The sequence below is a fragment of the Gorilla gorilla genome, chromosome 5, assembly GCF_029281585.2.
Source record: "Gorilla gorilla gorilla isolate KB3781 chromosome 5, NHGRI_mGorGor1-v2.1_pri, whole genome shotgun sequence".
Classification (NCBI taxonomy): Eukaryota; Metazoa; Chordata; class Mammalia; order Primates; family Hominidae; genus Gorilla; species Gorilla gorilla.
Window position 1 is genome coordinate 35,148,836 of NC_073229.2, and position 23,449 is coordinate 35,172,284.

The window sequence follows — 23,449 nt, forward strand, 5'->3', positions numbered from 1 at the left end:
TTGTGTTAAGGGAGACAGTGGTTCCAAATGACTGAGGACCAAGCAGGGTACTTTCTGGATTTTAGAGAAAAGGAAATCTTCTATCCAAAAAAAAAAAAAAATTCCCTTTTCATTTTCTTTTTTGTGAAAATGTTTCTTGTGTTTTGTCAAGCTGAGCAAATGGGAAAACTTACCTTTTCAACCATGGGTCATATCAACAAACCTCCTGTCCAGGTTGGGTGTTTGCTGTCTGCTCCACACAGTTCACACCTCATCACTTGTTACTCACATGCACCAATGATTCTGTGTTCCTGTCTTGTTTCCCCTGATTTATATCTAATTTAGCATCTCAGCACATAGTAGGTACTCAGAAAATACTTTTTTTTTTTTTGAGACAGAGTCTCGCTCTGTCACCCAGGCTGGAGTGCAGTGGTGTGATCTCTGGTCACTGCAACTTCCGCCTCCCGGGTTCAAGCGATTCTCCTGCCTCAGCCTCTCGAGTAGCTGGGATTACAGGTGCGTGCCACCACGCTCGGCTAATTTTTGTATTTTTAGTAGAGACAGGGTTTCTCCATATTGACCAGTCTGCTCTCAAACTCCTGACCGCAGGTGATCCACCAGCCTCAGCATCCCTAAGTGCTGGGATTACAGGCGTGAGCCACCACGCCCTGCCCAGAAAATACTTTTTGATTATAAAATTGTGTAATAAGTTTCTGTTTCACTCAGGTCTTTTCAATAGATTTTTTTCTGATAATGAAAAAAAATGTTTGACATAGGAAAAATAGACAATCCATATTTGAAAAAGAGAACAAAAACCATTCAGAATCCCACTACTTGAAGGTAACTTCCACTGATACCATGGCATGTTTATTTCATAAGGGCATTTTTTGAAAGTCTAAAAAACCCAATCATTGTACAGTCTGTTTTCTCCTTGATAAGATAGAATCACAATGTAATCTGTGCTGACTGTGTGTATAGGGCAAGTGGCACCTGCCAAGCACTAGCAGGGTATAGGTAGTTCAGATGAGATATTAAAATGCCGACTAATGATGGGACCAGTCACAGACCAAGAAAAGCTGGCCCTTCTGTCTCACCATGGCAATTTCAGATTCAACCACAAATAGCAGGCAATCTGATTTCTCATTTCTTAACTCTTCGCGTTAGACTGTGTTACTGACAAAACAGATTTTACCCTCAGAATAAGTTTTACCACAAGCAGACGTATATGTTTCTTTGTCGATGGCACTTCTGGCTTACTTCTTTGTGCCGCTTCCTAATGGCACACTGGGAAGAGAGTAATTTCCCAAACTTATCAGGTAAAATAGGAAAAAGTCCATGGGAACCCAAGAAGTCATAGCAAAGAAACATTCCATACTTCTTTATTTTATTCTTGGCTATGACAGCACAAAGGGGGCAGTTTGGATGTTGGTTTAATGCCCCGCTCCATCTCTATGACACCTCCAACCATCCCCAAATAAATATGCTAAAAATAACAATAATAAGCACAAAGAATAAAATCGTATGTAGTTAGTATAAGCATCTTTAGAGGACTTTGCTATTTTTCATAAGCAGAAGCAATCCAAGTAAAACAGCGCACTTATCAGAGACTTTCTTAGTGACTTCTCATATCACAGTTTCACTGTCCTTTCCCCCAGATAACTGTCTCTAAGCCCCTCTCACATAAGTATTTATCACACTGACCCTTACCTCACCCGTAGTCTCCCTACATATGTCAGTTCATGGGGAGATAAACTGGAATGGAAGTTCCATAACATTGCCTGAATAAGTCCTTTCTAGTTTTAAAAAAAAAGTGGAGGAGGGGGCCACATATTTTAACTCACAAGACTGATAGCAAAAGTTGGGAAGATACAGGGATGTTATGGTTTCTCCATCAACTACTTATAAATCAACATTGGTTGGGTTTAACTTTTAATAATTTATACTCCGTTCAAATCCTCACCATGTTGTTCCATTCATTCTTCCATCTGCTCAGCAGATCTTGAGCACCTGTTGTGTGGCAGGCAATGGGCAGGGTGGAAACTGAGATTTGAAGGTGAGGTGGGACTTTGAAGTAGAGACTTGGAAGAATGCTAGAGGGAGCAGACTAGGACAAAACCAATGATGGCATGGAACACTACTGATGACTTTGGAGAACTTCTCTATTGAGGTCTAGATGGTGTAGACTAAGGAACTGCCTTTTTCCTGCCTTTCCATTATTGATTTGTTGCATGATTGGTATCACTTGGAACTGTGTATCGGGAAAAGACAAATGCCTATGAAATCCATCTGCGTCTTGTTTTTGAGGATGGTCATATGCCCCATCTGTTGTTCTTTGAGCCCTCACCAGTAAAGTCAGCTCCCGTAATTAATTTTCAGTCACGTTGCCTTGACCACAGTGAACGGAATCCTTATCAAACGGTTAATACTTGTAAGTTGTCTGCTATATGCAAAACCCCATGCTAGGCTCAGCAGAGGACACAGAAGAAGGGAACAGGAAATCTTGCCTCTTTAGGGATGGAGAGTGTCATTGAGGAAGCAGTGAAGACACTATTCCCACAAAGTTAACCCACAGTGGTAATTAGTATGGGATTAGGGAGAGGGCAGTAGGCTCAGGTCAGTAGACCCAACTCTAATCCTACATTTGTCCACCAATCTTGGGAAATTCACTAACCTCTCCAGGTCTTGATTGCTGTTTTGGAGAGGCAGAGACCTGTCTCTGGGTAAATAAATATATTTATTGTCCCAGGGCTCTTTCTCTTTTTATTCTTTCTTTTTTTTTTTCCTTGCCCAGGCTGGATTGTCGTGGCATGATCACGGCTCACTGCAGCCTCAGCCTCCTGGGCTCAAGCAACCCTCCCACCTCAGCCTCCCACCTCAGCCTCCCGAGTAGCTGGAACCACAGGCAAGTGCCACCATGCCCGGCTAATTTTTCAATTTTTATAGAGACAGGGTTTTGCCATGTTGCCCAGGCTGGTCTCAAACTCCTGGGCTGAAGAGATCCACCCACCTCAGCTTCCCAACGTACTGGGATTACAGGCATGAGCCACTGCGTCTGGCTCAGGGCTCCTTCAAGCAGATCCCTGGGATGCATGGGAGACCACCCTGACTGGAGCAGAGAGTACTTGGAGAGGAGTCGTGGCCGTGACGCTAGAAGATGAGGGTCCAATTGTACAGGGCTTTGGAGGCCAGGCAAAATTCTAGACTCATCCAAGCCTTTTATAAGAAATGAGAGCTCTTGAAGTGATTATAAAAACATAAGTGTCCAGGCGCTGGCTGAGGAGGGATGTGATGAGGCATTCTGTCCTCGGCCTGCAGCCTCTGCTCCCAAACACCATTAGCACATTTTTACCCTGCGGTCTTGTTTTCTTTCCTTTCACTCTTCTTTTGTAATCTCCCATTATCATGGCTGCCCTGTGCTCCGCAGAGAGGCAAAGTGCTCATGTGGCTGCTTTATAAATACTTTTGGGTGGTGATAGTTCCCATGACTGGCTTAACTCTGCCCACTTGTCTTCTTCCATTAGGTAAGTGGTAGTAGCTCTGAAGTCAGTCTTGCTGATATGTTTCAAAAGAACATTGGCTTGATGCAATTATATCCAGCTCTCATGATCTGCATTGTTTTCATTTTCTTTTGCCAAACTTTTCCGTTTTCTATGCTTCAAGTCTCTCTCTGGGCAATAAAAGAGAACTTGGAAAGAATCAGGATTTAGGAATTCTTGCTTCAGCTTTGACACTTGGGCAGAGAGCTTTATTTTTTCTAGACGTTCATCCCGTCACTTAAAAAAAATGCAAGGATTGAACGAAATGAGCCCCTTCGGATGGTATGAGTGCATGGTTTTGTTACAGTAGGTTGTTAGACATGAGCAGGGCAGGAGAGCCCCCGCTCCAGGAATGTCAGGCCACCATCAAGTGATGGTCCAGAGGTTGTTAACTGTCTCGCTAAAATAATAATTGGTCGCAGCTGGCACCAAGGAACGGCAATCTCCCAATAAATAGGAAAAACCTGAAACTAGTGATAAGGCCCTGATAAGATCTAAGCTTATAAGGAGACTCAAGCATGAGCACTAAGAGGCAAAATGGTGGAGTTTAACTGGTATATGACCTTCCTCTAGGAATGCTCTACTGGTAAGGAAAAAAAAAAAAATGCCTCAAGCAAGCATGCGCACAACTTAAATTACACACTGCGTGTGGTCCCTCCCAAGGTCTGCAGGTGTGCATATGGACAGCCCACCCTGAGGGAAGAATTGGGAGAAGAGACACAGACCCAGGAAGAATGCTAACATGTAGAACCCCAAATCAAAGGGCAGATCACACACTTGAAACTCTCAAGTCACCCGCTTGGCCCTCTTCCAAGTGTACTTTACCTCCTTTCATTCCTGCTCTAAATTTTTTTTTTTTTTTTTGAGACAGAGTCTTGCTCTGTCGCCCAGGCTGGAATGCAGTGGTGCAATCTCAGCTCACTGCACTCTCCGCCTCCCGGGTTCATGCTATTCTCCTGCCTCAGCCTCCCAAGCAGCTGGGACTACAGGCGCCCACCACCACGCCCGGCTAATTTTTTGTATTTTTAGTAGAGACGGGGTTTCACCATGTTAGCCAGGATGGTCTTGATCTCCTGACCTTGTGATCTGCCCTCATCAGCCTCCCAAAGTGCTGGGATTACAGGCGTGAGCCACCGCGCCCAGCCTAAACTTTTTAATAAACTTTCCCTCCTGCTCTCAAACTTGCCTCAGTGTCTCTCTCTGCCTGTGCCCCTCGGTTGAATTCTTTCTTATGAGGAAGCAAGAACTGCGTGGTTGCTGCTGACTTGTACAGATTTGCTGCTGCTAACAGTTTTGTAGTGGATGGCCTCTGAGCTGTTTTGTTAATTCATGTGCTAATGAAAATGGAATAGAAACGAGAGACAGAATATATGAGGTATCATTTAGGCCAGTGGTTTTGAAAGTGCAGTGTCCAGACTCGAAGCATCAGCCTCACCTGAGAACTTGTAGAAATGCGAATTCTCGGGCCAACCCAAATCTACTGAATCAGAAACTCCGGAGATGCGACTCAACAATCAGTTTTAAGAAAGCCTCCAGTTGATTCTGATGGACACACAGAACCACTGATTCAAGCCTTCTGCGAGGTGCATAATATGTCAACTCAGATATCTTTCTTATTCTGAAAAGATACGGAAACGGGGTTGGTGCTTATGTTCATGTTTACAAAATCAGGCATCTTCAGTCTTGTTTTAAGCAAAATCATGAAATGGGTGAAATTTGTCTTTAGCATTCTATTACCTCTTTTTGGGGCTCATTTCTTGTCTCAATTTCATCTGTCAGGTTCTTCTTTACCTCTTCATTGGCAGAAACTCTAGGGACTTTTCCTTTAGGGTAGAGTAGAGGACCCTAAACAACAAATCTGAAAACACAGTGTCTCTAATTACAAAAAACAGGGCATCAGTAGACCAACTGGGGAGGTATGTGAGGATGGCATTGGCAGTAGGGCCTGCAAATTGCACTGAGTACACAGATGCCCATTCCCCCATCTTTAGAGGAAGAGGGGCCCCTTCCCTTTGCTGTCTGGTTCTCAAGAAGAGGGCTGATGCAGTTTCAGAAGGATCTGGAAATGCCTTTAGCACAAGCACCCAGGGTGGATGCTTTTTCCATCTTCCAAGTATTGCCTGTGGCCTTTCCCCCCGTTGTGCCTGTTCATTTTGCCATCCGCATGGGACTTTGCAGCCTGTAGTGCTTCCAGTGAAACAATGCAAAGCTTTGATGAGTATCCAGAAATCAACTGGGCTTCCCTAGGGAGCCAGCTGTCTTTCCTGAGGGGATTAGATGGAAATAAGTTATATTTCACTAGTGTCTGCTGGCTCCCAAGGATGGTTTTAAACTGATTTCTGAAATTCATTCCCCTGTTCTTCATCCTAAGACCACACGGCAATAGATGTTCCACCAGCCTGTCTGAGAACCCCGGTTGCTGGTGTGATAACTGATAAAGTTCAAACAGAATGCACAGACTTGACTTTGTCAAAATTATCCCTTTCCTTTCTGCACACACATGCTCACAGGCAGATAGATGCACATGTTCACCCACAAAGGTTGCCCAGGCTTTCTGAGCCCTGCACACATGTGATGGACAAACTCAGCAAAACCCCTCGATTATTTGTCATTACTGAAAACCCCTACGTTTGGCTTTTTCTTTCACAGTGTTTTGAACTGCCTGAGTGAGCCAAATTCTCCCTTTGAAGTTACCAGACTCAGCAGGTTCGGTAAAATTGCTCCTAAATAGGATGCTGTCTGGTTGAAGGGACTCATGGAACTTTCCAGAAGGAAGAAGCAAGTGGATCGGAAGTTGGAATGAAAGTCCTTTGACATGTCGACCGATAAGGTTAAAAACGAATGTAGATTAGAGTCTGCTAATTATGCCCAGAGTTCCAGGAAGCTGAAAGAAGTACACAGTCAAATTCTCAGAAAGGTTTTGTCTACATAAGCAAAATGGAAGGGAGAGTTGAAGCAGATATCTCAATATTGGGCCATTCTCCACCCCAACCTCAACTTCTATTGTTCCCATGAAACACCATTTGGAGGAAGAGACTAATTAATGAAATTGGCCATCTTTGCTCATCAGACCCGCCAGAAAATTGCTCTATTAGCAACAGGCTAAATGTTGTTACTAGGGAAAGTAAAAAGGCTAATGATCATGCTCCTCTTGGGATAACTACAAAAATATTGTTAATGCCACCTCTGAGCTACAATTTTAACTGCAGAAGTCAGACCATCTGAATTACTGTTTCCACAGCAACTACAATTCAGTCGGCTCTGCAAGGCTTGTCATAGATGAGGACGTTACCTGTATATTATCGTTGCTGGGGAAAAGTGCACTTATTTTATTTATAGCCAAGCTGTGCAAAGTTGTATTTTGTAGTCTTTTATTTGGAAATGTGGTCATTAGAGACTGACAAAAGTCCTTCTGAATCACTGAAATATATGTTTTGATACAAGGAAAAATACTGCATAGCTCAGAGCTTCCCATTCATAATGTCATAATGGCCTCCAGGGCAGTGAGATTTGAAAGCCCTCTATTCTTACCTAATGAATATTCAAAATTTGAGATCTTGAGCAGTATATCCCAGCAATCAGGCTACCAGGATAAAGAGAAAGAAGATGGTGTACTCCAAAATGGCTTTGAGAAAAACATACACTAATTTAAACAGTCAGGAGACTTATATCTGTTGTGTTAATGATGATTGAATTTGTGATTTTAAATGTAAATAGTCTACAAATCTTGGTTTGATTTCAAGCATTTTCTTCTCAGTGGGAAAAAATACCCTTGGATGAGAAGTGACAAGGAATGTTAGAAACAAGAATAAGGTGTTCGTTCATTTCATTTATGTTTTGGAACATTTGTCAGATGCCAAAACGTTAATACGAAGTGGTTTGACAAAAACTAGTTATTTTCCAGTTAACACATGTACCCTATCAGAAAATTATCTGATATTGACACGGGGATGAAATTAACCTAATCCTCCTGTTATTTTGTTGTTTTGGTATCTGTTTTTGAAAATGTATTAAGCTAGTTCTTGCCTATCTACTAGAGAAGTCAGTCACATCCAAGACTGCAGAGAGATAGAAACTGCCCATAAACAGATGTGGAGCTAAAAAGGAGATTAAAAATGAAATTATGTATAGAAGAATATAAACTCATGACCAGATAAAACCAAATCACAGATCCCTCCCCACAAAGGAGCAAAAAAAAAAGAATTAAAGAAAAACACCTCACTAGTAGTAAGCAAACAAAAAACCCATAACCTAAAGCAATACATTTTAGTAACTGGTGGCTGAGTGGCTTTTGATTTCTAACCCTGTCCCCAAAACACCTTAAAGACATTCCTTAGGGGAAACGAAATCAGGAAAGGAGAATATGAAGCAAGAAAAAAACACCATGGACTGCTTCTGTTTATAGATGTAAAGCCCTCATGTCTAGGTTTTGAATCAGAGAAATGATCTAAAGTCGGAAGGGGCCACTCCATCCGAATGGCATGTGTTCCAAGAGTGGGGAGTGAATCCTGGTTTGGGGCATTTAGCAAATTCCCAGAAGAATGAGCAGCACTTGAAGACACAAATAAAGACTGGACATCACCTCAGCCAAATTCGTCCTCTCCCTGTTCTAGCAGGCCTTAAAGAATAGAGAGCAGAAAGCATTTAGCCCCCAGATTCTGGCTTGAAAGGGCAAAGAAGCTGATCTCCAATATGATGGCAAGGAATCACCCACATTTTATCAGAAAAATTAAAATATCTGAAAAAATTAAAATATGTGCAAGATGGAAAGAGCCAATGTGGCAGCTACAAGTAATGTGTCAGAAAGGAGGCTAGCATGCAAAGTAGAAAGACATGGGCTTACCCTTGAAGAAAATAGTATTTAAGGAACAGAAACAGGTTCCTCAATAAGAAGATAACTTGTACTCTTAGAATTTAACAAGATTATAAAAAGTATTTTTAAAATAGCCTAAAGACAAGGTGATAAAACAAGAATGAAATGAAAAAGGAAATTTAAAGTCTGACAAATCAAGAATTAAATACATTAATGCAAAAATGATATATAAATTAGAAATGATAACATCTATGAGACCTGTTGAAAATTTGTTTACTAACAATAGAAAAAGTATTCTTATAATCACAGAGAATACAGATAACAAACAAGGAGATTAAAGACAGAGAGACTCTAAAAGATATTGAGACATTCAAATATTCTACACTATGAGGATAATAATTGGGTCCCTGAATAGAGACTCTAACAGAAGGAACAGAAGAGACACTGAAAGATGTGATAAAATTTCCCAGAAATGAAGAAAGGACTAAACCTATTCCAGGAAATATACTATGGAATGTTCAAAACGCAAACATATCTTAGTTAAGCTATTAAACCTCAAGGATAAAGAAATAATTCTTGAGATATCAAATCAGAATAAGTCAATTTCCTACAAGGGAGAAAAAAATCAAGCTAGTCTCAGATGTCACCGTTGCCACATCTGGGGCCACGCTCTCTGAAAATGGAGAAAGTGACCCAAGGATATTATATCCCATCAAGATCTTGTTAAAATATAAAGACAACAGGGAGATGTGCTTCAACCTGAAAGAACTAAAACAACTTTGAGAGCTTGTTGAAGAAAATACACAATAATGAATGCCCGGCCAGTTAAAAAAAAATAAAAATAACTCAGAAACGGAGAAGTTATGATGAGAATCATTAGGTTTGCATAAATGCAGAACTAATACTTAACAACTGTGTACACTAATACTACAGATTGAATATTATTGCTATCAGTTTGGAGAAAATAAAAATAATAACTAAAAACCATGGAAGATAGGGATCAGAGATGGAAAAAGTGTAAGTACTTATGTTCTCATCTTTCCCAGCAATAAGTCAGTCAATACTATCTAGAATTATAACATGTCATTTTAGAGTGCAAATACATAATTATCCCAATCTCAACATTTTATAATCTTTTTTTTGACCTTAGAATGATCTTTTAGGACATAAAAACTATTATGGTGCAGAAACTTTTCTTTGAAGTTTAACAGTTCTTTTTCATTTACATCTCTACTATTCAATCATAACTAAAATGTATGCTTTTTAAGTCTCTCTGCATATATTCTTAAAAGGAGGTGAGGTTACAATGATGTTCATTTAATGATTATTTCTAGGTTGTGAGGCATTTTTTTAAAACTTTAACCTTTGCTCGGTGTGGTGGCTCATGCCTGTAATCCCAGCACTTTGGGAGACCAAGACAGGAGGATCGCTTGAGCCCAAGAGTTTGAGACCAGCCTGGACAACATAGCAAGAACTTACCTCTACTAAAAAATTTAAAAGTTAGCCGAGTGTGGTGGTGTGCGCCTGTGGCCCCAACTTCTCAGGAGGCTGAGGCAGGAGGATTGCTTGAGCCCAAGAGTTGGAGGCTTCCGTGAATCAAGATTGCACCACTGCACTGCAGCCTGGGTGACAGAGTGAGACCATGTCTCTAAAACAAACAGACAAAAAAAGAAAAACAAACAAAACAACAACAAAAAAACCCTGTAATCTTTGAAACCTTTTTTTTTTTTTCTTTTTTTGAGACGTAGTCTCCCTCTGTCACCCAGTCTGAAGTCTGAAGTGCAGTAGCACAATCTCGGCTCACTGCAGCCTCTGCCACCCAAGTTCACATGATTCTCCTGCCTCAGCCTCCCAAATAGCTGGGACTACAGGCGTGCACCACCATGCATGGGTAATTTTTGTGTTTTCAGTAGAGACAGGGTTTCACCATGTTGGCCAATCTGATCTTGAACTGCTGACCTCAGGTGATCCACCCACCTTGGCCTCCCAAAGTGCTGAGATTACAGGCATGAGCCGCCATGCCTTGCCTAATCTTTGAAACTTTCTGCATTAAAAAAAAAAACTATTCCAAGTCAGTATGCTTTATCTTACAAGAATAACTGCATGAATTTTCTTAAAAACTAGAAAAAAATGCCAAAATGGTTAATCCTGGGTGATCTGGATATTTTTTCTTGGTACACTTCTGTAATTTTTTTAATTTAAAAAATTAACAAGGTCAGGCATGGTGGCTCACGCCTGTAATCCCAGCACTTTGGGAGGCCAAGGTGGGCGGATCATGAGGTCAGGAGATCAAGACCATCCTGGCGAACACTGTGAAACCCCATCTCTACTAAAAATCAAAAAAATTAGCCAGGCATGGTGGCGGGCCCCTGTAGTCCCAGCTACTTGGGGGGCTGAGGCAGGAGAATGGCATGAACCTGGGGGCGGAGCTTGCAGTGAGCCGAGATCACGCCACTGCACTCCAGCCTGGGCAACAGGGCGAGACTCCGTCTCAAAAAAAAAAAAAAATTAACATAACAAAAAAAGAAAAAAGAACCAAAAAACCCCCAGAAAAATTAACAAATTAGTTGAATGAGTCAAGGGTGAAGGTAAGAGAATATGTGTTTGAGGCCATTCCTGCTTACACGTCTCCTTATGGGGTGTTGAGTCCAGGTGGGGCCCCCTCTACCAGGGCCCAAATGGCACTGACATCTCTCCTGGGCCCATCTTAATGATTAGAAGCCACTGGCTTTCGGTGAGCATGTCTAAATGGGGATGGCTTAAGGGACAATTCTCTTTCCTCTAGAAGGTGTAGAATAGAATGTGGGCACGGTGTGAAAGAGGATAAGAGAGAGACAGGCTTTGAAAACAAGTGCACTTTGGGGCTCAAACATTTTTTAACAGCTTTATTGAAATATAATTCACATGTCATAATATTCATCTTTTTGAAGTGTATGATTCAGTATATTCACCAAGTTTTGAAACCATCATCACTGTCTATTTCCCGAACATTTTCACCACCCCCAAAAGAAACCCCATACCCATTAGCAGTTCACTCCCCATTCCTCCCTCCCAGCAGCCCCAGCACCCACTCCTCTGTAGTGGTTTCTGTCTCTATAGATTTGCTTCTCCTGGACATTTTATATAAATGGGATCATACAAATGTACTCTTTTGCAACTGACTTCATTCACTCAGCGTAATGTTTTCAAGGGTCACCTATGTCGTAGCAGGTGTCAGTACCTTGTCTCTTTTTCGTGCTGAATAATATTCTGTTGTATGGATATATCACATTTTGTTTATTGGTTCATGAGTTGATGGATATTCGGGTTGTTCCCATGTTTTGGTTATTATATGATGCTGTTACGCACATTCATTTACAAGTTTTTGTGTGAAGATATATTTTCATTTTTCTTGGGTATATACCTACGGGTGGAATTGCCAGATTATATGGTAACAATTTTTAGGAGTCAAACATTGAAACTGCCATCTTCCTCTTTGTTCCCAGGCAGAAATGGTGCACAGTGCTTTCCAGGCCCAGCGGGCTTTCCTTCTGATGGCCTCTCAGTACCAACAACCCCACGAGGTAAGAGAGTGTCCTGAGAGGGAAGGTGTCCCAGGGTATGGGCAGTGTAAGATGGAAAACAAGGAGGCAACAGAAGCATTTATTATAGTCAACCTCCTAAAAATGAGACTTATAGCACGTGTATGTTCTGTCTCTAATCTGGATCATGGTATAGAACAATTCTTCTCTCTCATAATCTCATTAATAGTAGACAAGTTTTTTTTTTTAAGTATGCCATTTGCGAAAAAAAAAGAAAGAAAAAAAGCAATGTGTCTTCTTACTACTAATATATCATTATGGCCAAATTCTTACTGTAACAAATGGACATTACCAGTTTAAAAGGTGAGTTGACTTGCGTGATCTTTATACTAGTCTCACAACCTTTTTATAATCAAGGAAATGTTTATAACTAATTTTTAGCTCAGATTTTGAGCTGCTTTGTTACCAAAGACTGTTCACATCTATGATCATCTCTAACCTCCATGTATGGATTTTATTAGCTCCTGTTTCCTAAGTAGCATAGATGGGCTAAATCGGTGGTTAAGTGTTTTGTGTTTATGGGTCGTCTACGGAGCTTCATTGCAGTTTCTGGTTCATCAGGCCTGGACTGTGTCCCAAGATTCTGCTTTTTAATAAGCTCCTGGGTGATGCCCATGCTGCTGATCCTCATTCTCAAAACACCAAAATTGGAAAGAGTTTTCATGACTCTATAAGAACTTAGGTATAGTCCATCTCGCCTTTCTCTTCCACCATAAATATGAATGAACTTTTCTTAGGTTAAAGATATTTAGAGGTGTTAGAGGATCTGATGCTAACTGCAACAATATTACCAATGTAGTAATTTTAACGACTTTTAATCTATTGTAAAATTACCAAGTAAGGCCCATGGTAAATTTTAATACAGAAGGAATCAAATTGTGAGAACAGATGTTAAGAGCAAATTAATGGTTGGCGGAGGTCCGTCTCATTCCCCAGGCCCTGAAAATTTCCGATTCTCTAAACCAAAGCGTGATCACCACCTGCCCAAACTACTGACATTGTATCATGCAAATAACTGCATTCCCTCTACCAAGGGTTCATAATAACAACTTTTGACAATGCTGATTTTGTCATGAATGAAATTATTCATTAAAAAGTAGTCGCACTACCAGCATACTTTGTTTTATCAGAAAAAAATAAAAATTGTTATTTTGGCTAAATATTCTGCATCTGAAGTTTAAGAACATTTATATAAATAAAAAATAAATTGAGCATATGTTATGACACAATAGCTTAAATGTAATAACTCACTTTGAATTATAAAACAAACTCCTGAAATTGAAAATTTTGAGCTAAGAATCCTGGGGATCCAGAACTTTGACCTTCAGGGGATGACACTCAGCTCCATAAAGAGGCAAGACCGGAGACCTGAGACCCTCCCTGGAACGGACATTCCCAGCCATGCTGTGCAGTAGAATCACCTGCAAAATTTTAAAAAATACCAGTACCTGGGTCCTAACCCAAGGGACTCTGACTTCATTGGTCTGAGGAGTGGCCTGTGCTTTGAGATTTCTATGGGCTTCACGGGTGATTCTGACTTTCAACCAGAGCTGTCAGCCCCCACCCGAGATGGATATATCACTTCCCTCCACGTGAAAGGAGTTAGCTCACAGCCTAGGTAGGAGGCTCTGTAGAGATGAAAATATTCCGTGTTCCACCATAGATGCATTTTTGTCCTTGCTCTTCTCAAACTCTGCTTTGCAGAAGAGCAAAATGAAACTGGGAAATCACAAAGCGATGTGTTGTAGATTCAGCCTTAGCCTGCCTTTTCTGTGAAGTGGGAGGAGAGGTGGTCCAATTGAGATTCTCAGGTAGAAGAAGAACTGTGACTTTCCTCACTGGGTTACCACTCCATCCCTTCCCTAAGCCTCAGAACAAGAGGCCTCTCCAATGGCTTTGCAGGCCTTAGACAAAAAAGCCACTCACTAAATATTGGATGAAAATGTAAGTGAATGAACAATGAATGAATGCGTTGGGTCTGTGGCATTCCAGCATGAGCCATGGTCAGGGACACTGTGTGGCCTAGCATGTGGCTGTGCAGATTCTTGGGTCATATCTACAGTTTCCCTTTCTTACTCTACTGCATTCTCTCTTTTTTTTCTTTTCTTTCTTTAAAGATGGGTTCTTGCTCTTGCTCTGTCACCGAGGCTAGAGTGCAGTGGTGCAATCCTAACTCATTGTAGTCTCAAATTCATGGCCTCAAGTGATCCTCCCATCTCAGCCTCCTGAGTTGTTATTACAGGCATGAACCGCTGTGCCTGGCTCTATTGAATTCTTGATAAAGGGGAGGGAAACTGGTTCCCAGGGAGGCATGCACTGGAAATGTCTGGCAGCACTTACTACAGTGCTTCATGTGCAATAAGGCCTGGACCAGGACCAGGAAAATGCAGAGCAGGCTTATGATGCCTACCTCCCTTCCTGGCCCTTCTCTCTACTTCCCTTTCCTCTTTATTCAGAACACCGTCCTACTACTTCCACCTGACAGAAAAGCAGACCTGAGTGATCACCACGTGTTGTTCAGAACCCCTGTCCACTCCAGTGGGGATGGTACAGGCTCAAGAGGCTGAAGAAGAGACCCAGAACCAGCAGACAAGACCTGGGGTTTATTGGGGACTTGCATACAGGGGAGAGAGTCCAGTAGCAGAGGGCTGGACAGGAGAACTACAACCACTTGCAAAAGGCATGTAATTTATATAGCATTTTTCATGTAACATCCTCCCTCTAACAACCTCCACCTGGTAACCTTCATTTAACCTAAAACAAAAGGCCTCCATCCCCCATATGGCCAGTGTTCCACAGCGTTCCCCGGGAAGCCCCAGGGGCTCAAATGTTCCTCATAGAAGAGCAGTGGATCTCCAGGTTGGCCACTCCCAGATTCCTTAGTTGCAGACTCTGAACACACATTCGGGTGGATCTGCCTTACAAGATCACTCTCAGGGTATGCTCAAGTTATTGCTGTCAACTGCGACTGTCATACACAATCGCCACAGTGGTGAAAACAGTCTATGGCCAGACCTTGATCCACCCAGTATGCATTCTAGAAGATGCATCTTAAAGATCAGTATCATAATGCAGATCATATTTTCTCATAGGAACAATTATTATAACCATTTGTGTCTTACTGTCCTCCTTCTTTCAGGAGGAAGTGAATCAACTGCTGTAATTTCAGCTCTCATTGACATACAACAGTGATTCTCCAACTTTAGCATGACAGTTCCCTGGAGGGTTGTCAGAACTCAGACTGCTGGGCCCCACTTACAGAGCTTCCAATTCAGTAGGTCTTGGTTGAGTCCCGAGACTCTGCGGTTCTAAAATGTTCCCAGGTGATGTGATACTCCTGGTCCAGAGACCACACTTTGGATCCTGTGCTGTATGGGTGGCTCTCACTGTTACAATTCAAGCTCAGATTTATTTCAGGTGCTTCAGAATTTCATTTCCAACAGTCTCTAGACCACTGCTTCTCAAACTTCAGTATTCATTTGAATCATCTGGAGATCTTGTTAAAGTGCAGAGTCTGATTCAGTTGGTCTCAAGTGGGGTGCAAGAGTCTGTAGTTCTAACAGGCTCCCTGGCGATGCTGGTGCCGCTGATTTCTCACTACACATTGAGCAGCAAGACTTTAGTCATTGCCGTCCACAATCCCAACAAGCACAGAATCCCTTGGTAGTCAAATCTCGAATTCATATTCTCTCCTCCTACCATTTCTGTAGCAAAGTAGGCCGTGTTATGCTGCAGTAACAAACATCTCTAAAATCTTAGCGATGGATAACTGCAGAGGTTTATTTCTTGTGCGCACTATATAGCTATCTGTTGCAAGTCAGCTTAGTATCTAGTGGATGAGTTACTAAATAATGACTCATATAATTATTTACTTAGTGTTGTAACGGCTCTGAGAGAAAAGAGTATAGAATTAATCTTTAATAGGAGTTTTGGGCATTGGGGAGGGAAGATCTTTCAGGGCTGGAGAACCTTCCAGGGAGTCCCTTGGATCCTGCTAATGAATGCAAGTGACCACTCTTGCTGCCACAGCATAAGGCAAAACTAAACCAACATGAGTGGTCGGTTGTGGCTCATGTCAGCCTTCTGAGACCCTGAGAGAGAACCTAGCTCTGCCTTGGCCCAGAATTCTGATCTACAGAAACTGTGAGATGATAAATGGATATTGTTTTAAGCCACTGAGTTTGTGGTAATTTGTAACACAGCAATAGAAAACTAATAGGGATTCTCTCAATTCCCTTGTTGCTGAACTCTAAGGTAATGAATTTTTTAAAACTTTTTGTGGGTACATAGTAGGCATATGTATTTATGGGGTTCATGAAATGATTCGATACAGGCATGCTATACATAATAACCACATCACGGGGAATGGGGTATCCATCCCCTCAAATATTTATCCTTTGTGTTGCAAGCAACCCAATTATACTCTTAACGTTTGTTTGTTTTTTTGAGACAGAGTCTTGCTCTGTCACCCAGGCTGGAGTGCAGTGGCACTACCTTGGCTCACGGCAACTTCAGCCTCCTAGCTTCAAGCAATTCTCCTGCCTCAGCCTCCTGAGTAGCTGGGATTATAGGCACATGCCACCACACCAAGCTAATTTTTCTATTTTTTAGAAGAGATGAGGTTTCACTATGTTGGTCAGGCTGATCTTGAACTCCTGAACTCGTGATCCGCCCGCCTCCGCCTCCCAAAGTGCTGGAATTACAGGCATAAGCCACAGCCCCCGGCCTACTCTTCGTTATTTTAAAATGTGCAATTATTATTGACTACAGTCACCCTGTTATGCTATCAAATAGTAGGCCTTATTCATTCTTCCTAACTACTATTTTCTTACCCATTAACCATCCCCACCTCCCCGCCTCAGCTCCCCCACTACCCTTCCCAGCCTTTGGTAACCATCCTTCTACTCTGTATGTCAATGATTTCAATTATTTTAATTTTTAGATCCCATAAATAAGTGAGAACATGCAATGTTTGCCTTTCTGTGCCTGGCTTATTTCACGTAACATAACAATCTCCAGTTCTATCCATGTTGAATTTTTTTTTTTAATAAGACCACAGGCCGTAGACCACAATGTGCCCTTCAGTTCCTCCACCTTCACCCTTCCATCTATCCTGGCAGAAGCCGGATAAAGGATTCATTGACAGCCCTGACTGACAATGGTGACCCCCAATTTCAAATTTCCTTTCTCACTTTGGCAATGAGGAAACAGGTCTCTTGCATTCTCTAATACTAGGACATTCCAACATTTCGGCCTTGACCCACAGAAAAAAGGATATTTTACTTCACCACCCAGTTTCACAAAACAGTATTCTTACCATGTGCGCTGCATTCTGACATTTTTCTTCTAGTCTATGCTGTGCTGTGGTCATGACCCACTGAACTGATCTTAAGATGCACTAGTGGTCACACCTTGCAGTTCAGAAGCACCTTTCTCATTGATTTATTACATGCTCATGACATAAAACACATTATAAAATATTTGCAAAACATCTCAGCTTTTCTTGTCTCCCCTTGTTGTATTTTACATAAATAATCTTTGAGCAAAAGAATGGCCCAGTTCTTACAGTACTTATAATTCTTGTAGTCTAGAATTTGTCAAGTCCATCATCTTCCAGTTGATGGAAGGATTCTCACATGGAAAATGGCCAAGAAGCTCCCACCGTGGCTTGCTCAACTATTCATTTACTTTTACAGCAGGTGAGCATAGGGGAAGTATGTTATTTCTAGTTCTCAAACTTAAAAAACAATATTCAGTGATACATTAGTAATCCAGCCCCAGGATGTAGACCTGGACCCATTCCTTTATTCACTATCCAGAGTCCTTTTTGCAGACCCTACATGTAAGAGCCACACTACACGTCATTTATAAGAGTTGTATGTCAAAATAAAATTGTAGAAAGTGTTTAGTTGACATGAACAAGTGTTTTTTGGCCTGAGGCCACCTCACCTCACCTCACCTGGGAGAGATGAGAAAACAAGAGTGTTAACAATTTTAACCATGGGTGACTCCAAAACTCTCGCCCGAGCTGCAGAGGTAACCCTTTGTAAACCACGCATCTGATGCCTTGATGGGCACCACCCCAAGGAAGACTATCATTAGGGAATTCCTGGGAGGTCTCCCACTGATGTCCCACCAGTCTAACGCTGAGTAGTTTGCAGGAGCAGAAGAGAAGCACCCGGAGGGTGGAGAACTATAGCTGATGGGCCATAAGTACAGCAGGCTTTCTGCTGCCTTCACACTTTCCCTATGTTCTCCAGCCTTTCTCGTGCTGCTAAGACCTGACAGTGAAATGATCTCTGTGTGTGTGTGTGTCTGTGTGTGTCTTTTGTATGTCTGTGTCTGTGTGTGTGTGTATTTGCATGGAATCAATATGTACCTGCACATAGAGAAAAAATTAATCTTAAGTTTTTCAACTTCAGGGAAGATGATTTATGGTCATTGGCTGCCCGGTAGGTTTTATTCTATCTAGGAAGTCTGAGTTCTGTATTCCTCCATAAGGGGGAGAGAGAGAGAGAGAGAGTGCGCATTTCTACTATCCTCCCTCTCCTTTTCTTGTCTTTATTTGAACTTGTACTTTAAAGGGAAATAGTGCCTTCCTGTGCATAAAGCAGGCATCTAAAACTGATTCTCTTTCCTTTCATTGTTTATACAATCTGAAAAATTAGATGGAGAAGGAAGGTTAGCGACCCTTCTTGGCCGTTCCTCCATCTCTGAGTGAATGCACATGCCCAGCACAGTCCTCCGCTCAGCACTTTCTCCATAAGGATTTTCTAAGGCATGGAGCAGTCATCAAATTTGTTAATAATTTGTTCACATTAAACTAAGCAAAAAGGCCTAGCGGCAGTGATCTTAGGACTTAAGCTAATTATTTAGATGCATGAGAGATCCAGATTATTAGTGGGCATAAATAGGTTCAGGATTTTAATAAAACATATTAATTTGTGAGGGTTGTCAAGAGCAGAAACTTTGGACTTGGGCCTACTTGGATTTGAATTTCACATTTTCTACTCATTAGCTCTGCTAATCCAAATGCAAGAAAAACGAATTCATCTATGTCTTCTAAGTTTGAGAATCTTCTATCTTTTTCTCGGTATCTACTGGAGAATTAACTTGGTAATCCACTGACCCACTCTAACCAAACCAACTTGTCAAGTTACCCACTTGGGGGAAGGCAGTTAAACTTTCTAAGCCCGTGTTTTCTTGTCTTTAAAATAGGGATAACAAATAATTCCTACCTCAAAGGGTTATTGTGAGGATTAAATGAGAAAAAGCAGGCGAGGGTCATGTGACTGACTAGAAAAGTTCATTATTAGTCAGTGTTGTCTGACTGCTTTAGCAAAAAGTCCCCAAATCTCAAAGGCTTAACAGAGGAGATTTTTTTTCTTGTTCACATAAGGTCTGCTCCAGTGTTTTTGGTTGCCAGTCTTCCACATGGTAGTTCAGGGTCCAGGCTTCTTCCATCTTGGGGCACCCGACTCCTCTAATTCCTCAGCCATTGAATTGGAAAAGAGAATGCAGGAAGGTTTTATGGGCTGGTCTTGGAAATGGCCTACGTCACCTCACCTTCATTCAGCCTTCTGCTCATTCCTAGCTGCAAAGGAGACTGGGGAATTTAACCCACCGCTATGCCTGGAAGGAAGAAGTAACAGATTTGGTGAGCATTTGGCCAGTCCACCAGAGTGAGTCACTTGGTTTGGCTAAAATGAGCTCTTTCTCTGTGGAAATGTATTGTCTTTCCAAAAACTCATAGGGATTTTCCAGACTAATACCCCATTTCTCTAGCTGTCCAGGGAAAGACAAGAAAGACTTTGAAATCTAACAGCTGAATTTTTATTGCACTTGGGTATAAATAGATGTATCTATGTATGTATGCGATATTTCAAAATTTCTTTTAATTACAGTGAGTTTATACTTTTTCCCTATAAAATGTTTTACCATAACTATAAGGTGTCAAGTTATTGTCCAGTATTTTAAAATGCCAAACAAAGTAATCATGTGACTGATCTCAGAGCATACCTTGGGTAAATTACTTGGTGCTAGTGGCAGGTCTAGAAATTGCAAAGGAAAAGCAAACGAAGGAACACAGAGCCAAACTCCCAAGTGTTTCTTAAGTCCATGCCCAGAAAATGTCATAGCATTGCTCAATCAGAATTGCTGAATCTTCCTGAAAGATTTGGCCATGATTAGTGCTGCTAAGTTCTGTTGTCAAGGGCCATATGACAGATAACATAATGCAATAAAGTAATTCTGGCCCTAATGTAAAATGAAATGTCTATTTTGAAATATTGCTATGAAGTTGGGTTTTTCTTAATACAAAGGCATGAAGAAAATATTCTGTTGAGTAACTACTGTTAATTATATGTGCACAGCAAGGATTTTTAATGGATTTTTAAATATCGGTTTCATTGATCTTGGAAGTAGAAAAAAACTACAAGAGAAGTAAAAGGTAAAAAAGTTAGGCTGGGCACGGTGGCTCAAGCCTGTAATCCCAGCACTTTGGGAGTCCGAGGCGGGCGGATCGCGAGGTCAGGAGATCGAGACTATCCTGGCTAACACAGTGAAACCCGTCTCTACTAAAAATACAAAAATTTAGCCAGGCATAGTGGCGGGTGCCTGTAGTCCCAGCTACTCGGGAGGCTGAGGCAGGAGAATGGCGTGAACCCGGGAGGTGGAGCTTGCAGTGAGCCGTGATTGCGCCACTGCACTCCAGCCTGGGCAATAGAGCCAGACTCCGTCTCAAAAAAAAAAAGGTTTCATTCTGTGTATCATGCTTAGTTATGTTTCCGTTTGGCCATTTAGCCGTGGTATTTCCCAGTGGTCTGGATTGACAGTTTCAGGAAGGAGTAGCACCTTAGAATCTAAACCAGTGACTCACTTTATGAGCTTTTCCAAATTACCTCGATAGTCTCACTTCATAAATATGCATAAGTTTCTGCTCTGTTAATAGTGCTGAATGGGTTGGCTCTCTTCACTACCAACACAAAAGCACCCAAAGGCAATATATGCTTTTAATTTCTGGAGAAGTGTATTAGTTTAAGTTCAACTAAAATATCTGCTTAAATATAATTTATGTAGTATAGGTAAAAACCAATTGCATTCTGATACTTACAAGATTGCTTTTATGTAAACAGCAGCTTTCTGAGTAGCAGAAGGTGGAGAAGTGAGGCAAAAAGAAGGCTCTTTTCCTTTTCCTATGAGCCTTCCAATGGCAAGAGAATTACCTTGGTAATTACATGGTGGCTAGCATGTGAGGGCTACTGCCCATGCTGGATGTAGATGCTGGTTAACACACAATAAAACACCAGGGAAGGAAGGAGAGGCAGGGGTTTGTGTGATATCATCAGGGTTTGCTTGAGTTGACAGCCTGAAGCTACCCAGTCAGGGCTGAATCCCAACAGGAAAGCTAATCATTAGTTTATCAGGATGCAGAGAGGGAGGTAATCAGAAAAGAGAGTAATTCTGTCATTCTTCTGCCCAGACTGTTTGCTTTAGCAACATAAAGCTGTGGGTGAGCCTGTGAGCTGTGACTATGAGTTGGTAGCTTTATAGGTATTTAGAAACCCAGGACTGTGGAGGCAGAAGGGATTTGCTAAGATCCTGTCCTGTTGGAACATCACTCATGGTGACCTTTTTTTTTTTTTAATCTGATAAGGCACATTAGCTCATCTCTCTTTGTATAAGACATGAATTAGATAATGAATGGCTGCCCAAAGGAAGTGAGGTGGTTATCACACCCTGGGGATTCAAGAGATTATCTGAGGGGTAAAGGTTAATAAAGAAGGATAATATCCTTTGTTTGATCAACTGTTCCATACTAAGTTCGTTAGAATTCCAGACTGCCTTGATGGCAAATGCTACATAAATGATAAAACTGTGTATGTACTAATATTTGACTAGGGAATTTTTTATTCTCCATTTAGTTAAATATTGAGGTCACTTTGTGTTTTCAATAAAATAATTATCAACAATATATCATTTTACACTGTGAAGCTCAATATTTGCTTGCTTAGCCACCATCAATCTGATATAAAAAGTGTAAGAGTTGCAAGTTTTTCTCTCATGACCTGAATCAAAAAGTAATTTAGAAAGAGGTCACTGTGTCATTCAACAAATCTTTTTAAAAGCCAAACATATTTTGACCTTTTATTTGGATTTGCTACTTGTTAATTGTTTCAGCAGCCTTAACTTAGATCCTCTTTGCAGAACATAGCTTCTGTCATCTGTACAAAGCTGTATATGTGAAAATTGAAGGCAAGGAGAAGGTAATTCCAGCTGGCATTCCAGTCTGGATCTGCTGTCATAAATTACTTAGCAGAGGGCATGGTTCGTTACTTTTTATGGTCATGTTCTATATTTGTATGTGCTGGGGGGTGGATCACATGACAAAACCATCATTTGATATTAGTGTTTATGTGCACCAACCAGTGAGGGCTCGATTGAAGCTTCACTGTGCAGTACTTTTAATTTGTATATTTAGCTCTTAATTGAAAATGCAGGCACTTCCATAAGTACTAAAACTACAAATAATCTAAATAAATTTTATATAATTGTCTTTAGGAGAAGACAAACTGATGTAAACCAAGCTAATTGAAATACACTCTGCCTTCCGGAGATTTGAAAACAAAATTTTGAACTAGCTAGTCAACATTGCCAGAATAATACAGACCAAAGTTTACCATTTTCCATTTTTTAGCCCCTCCCCTGATTAGCTGATGTCTGTTTATTTAAGAGGAAAGACATTTTTCAAACTAATCAAGACAGAGGAAAAAAACAGTTTTTTTTTTGTTTTTTTTTTTTTGTTCTATTCTCCAAATCCCTTCCCCTAGTGCAGCTTCATACTTAAGTTTATAGTGGCAAACACCTCGAAAATGTCCTTCTTGTTTGATTTTTTTTTCCCATAACTAAACAGGAAAAAAAATGGGCATGTCAGGTTTTGGTTCATCCACTGCTTTGAGAACTAGTGTTTCCATATCTGGAATCGTTTATTAGATAAATTTGCCTGTAAGTAGTTGCTTCAGATCTTTGTCAGGCCTTGTTCATCTTACATACTGCAGCCCTTTTTAATTTCCTCAACTCCATTAATTTATTTTTCAGGCTTTTCTTTCACTAAGTATTTATTGCATGCCTACTCTATAGTAGTCAGAGCACTTAGCACGTCTACATCTATTAGTTCATTTGTATGAGAACATACTTTGGAAAATAAGGTCGGGATGATGTTATTTGAACTTCCTCAGCACCTATGTAGTAGTCTCTGTCAAACAACAAGTAACTTCTGAAATAACTGTTATTTTAGAAACACTTCTACTGTTATTTTTTTGTGCATATTTTCCATCCCCTCAACAAGATTTGCAGAGCCTCAGGGATCTTTAGAGTTGATATCTCTTTGCTTTTCTGACATATTGTGGTCTTCACAATATTTTTTATTAGATGCCAAGTTTGATGAGAAGAGAGGCTCAGGTTCCGAGTCACTTGTTTTGTTTCAGGAATAAAAGCTAGGTTCGGCCAGGCACAGTAACTCACACCTGTAATCCCAGCAC

At 41.1% G+C, this 23,449-nt stretch overlaps 1 protein-coding gene across 3 annotated transcripts in view; it reads left to right on the top strand.

Annotated features, from left to right (window-relative positions):
- CAP2 (cyclase associated actin cytoskeleton regulatory protein 2) overlaps positions 1-23,449 on the top strand; it is a 163,133-nt gene that overhangs the window by 56,791 nt on the left and 82,893 nt on the right. For 2 of the 3 annotated variants that reach the window (XM_004043309.5, XM_031012313.3), the window contains exon 4: positions 11,814-11,891. The exons of the other annotated variant lie outside the window; for it this stretch is intronic. In XM_004043309.5, coding sequence (XP_004043357.3) covers positions 11,814-11,891 — 78 coding nt within the window. The remainder of the gene's footprint in view (positions 1-11,813; positions 11,892-23,449) is intronic. 3 annotated transcript variants of the gene reach the window in all.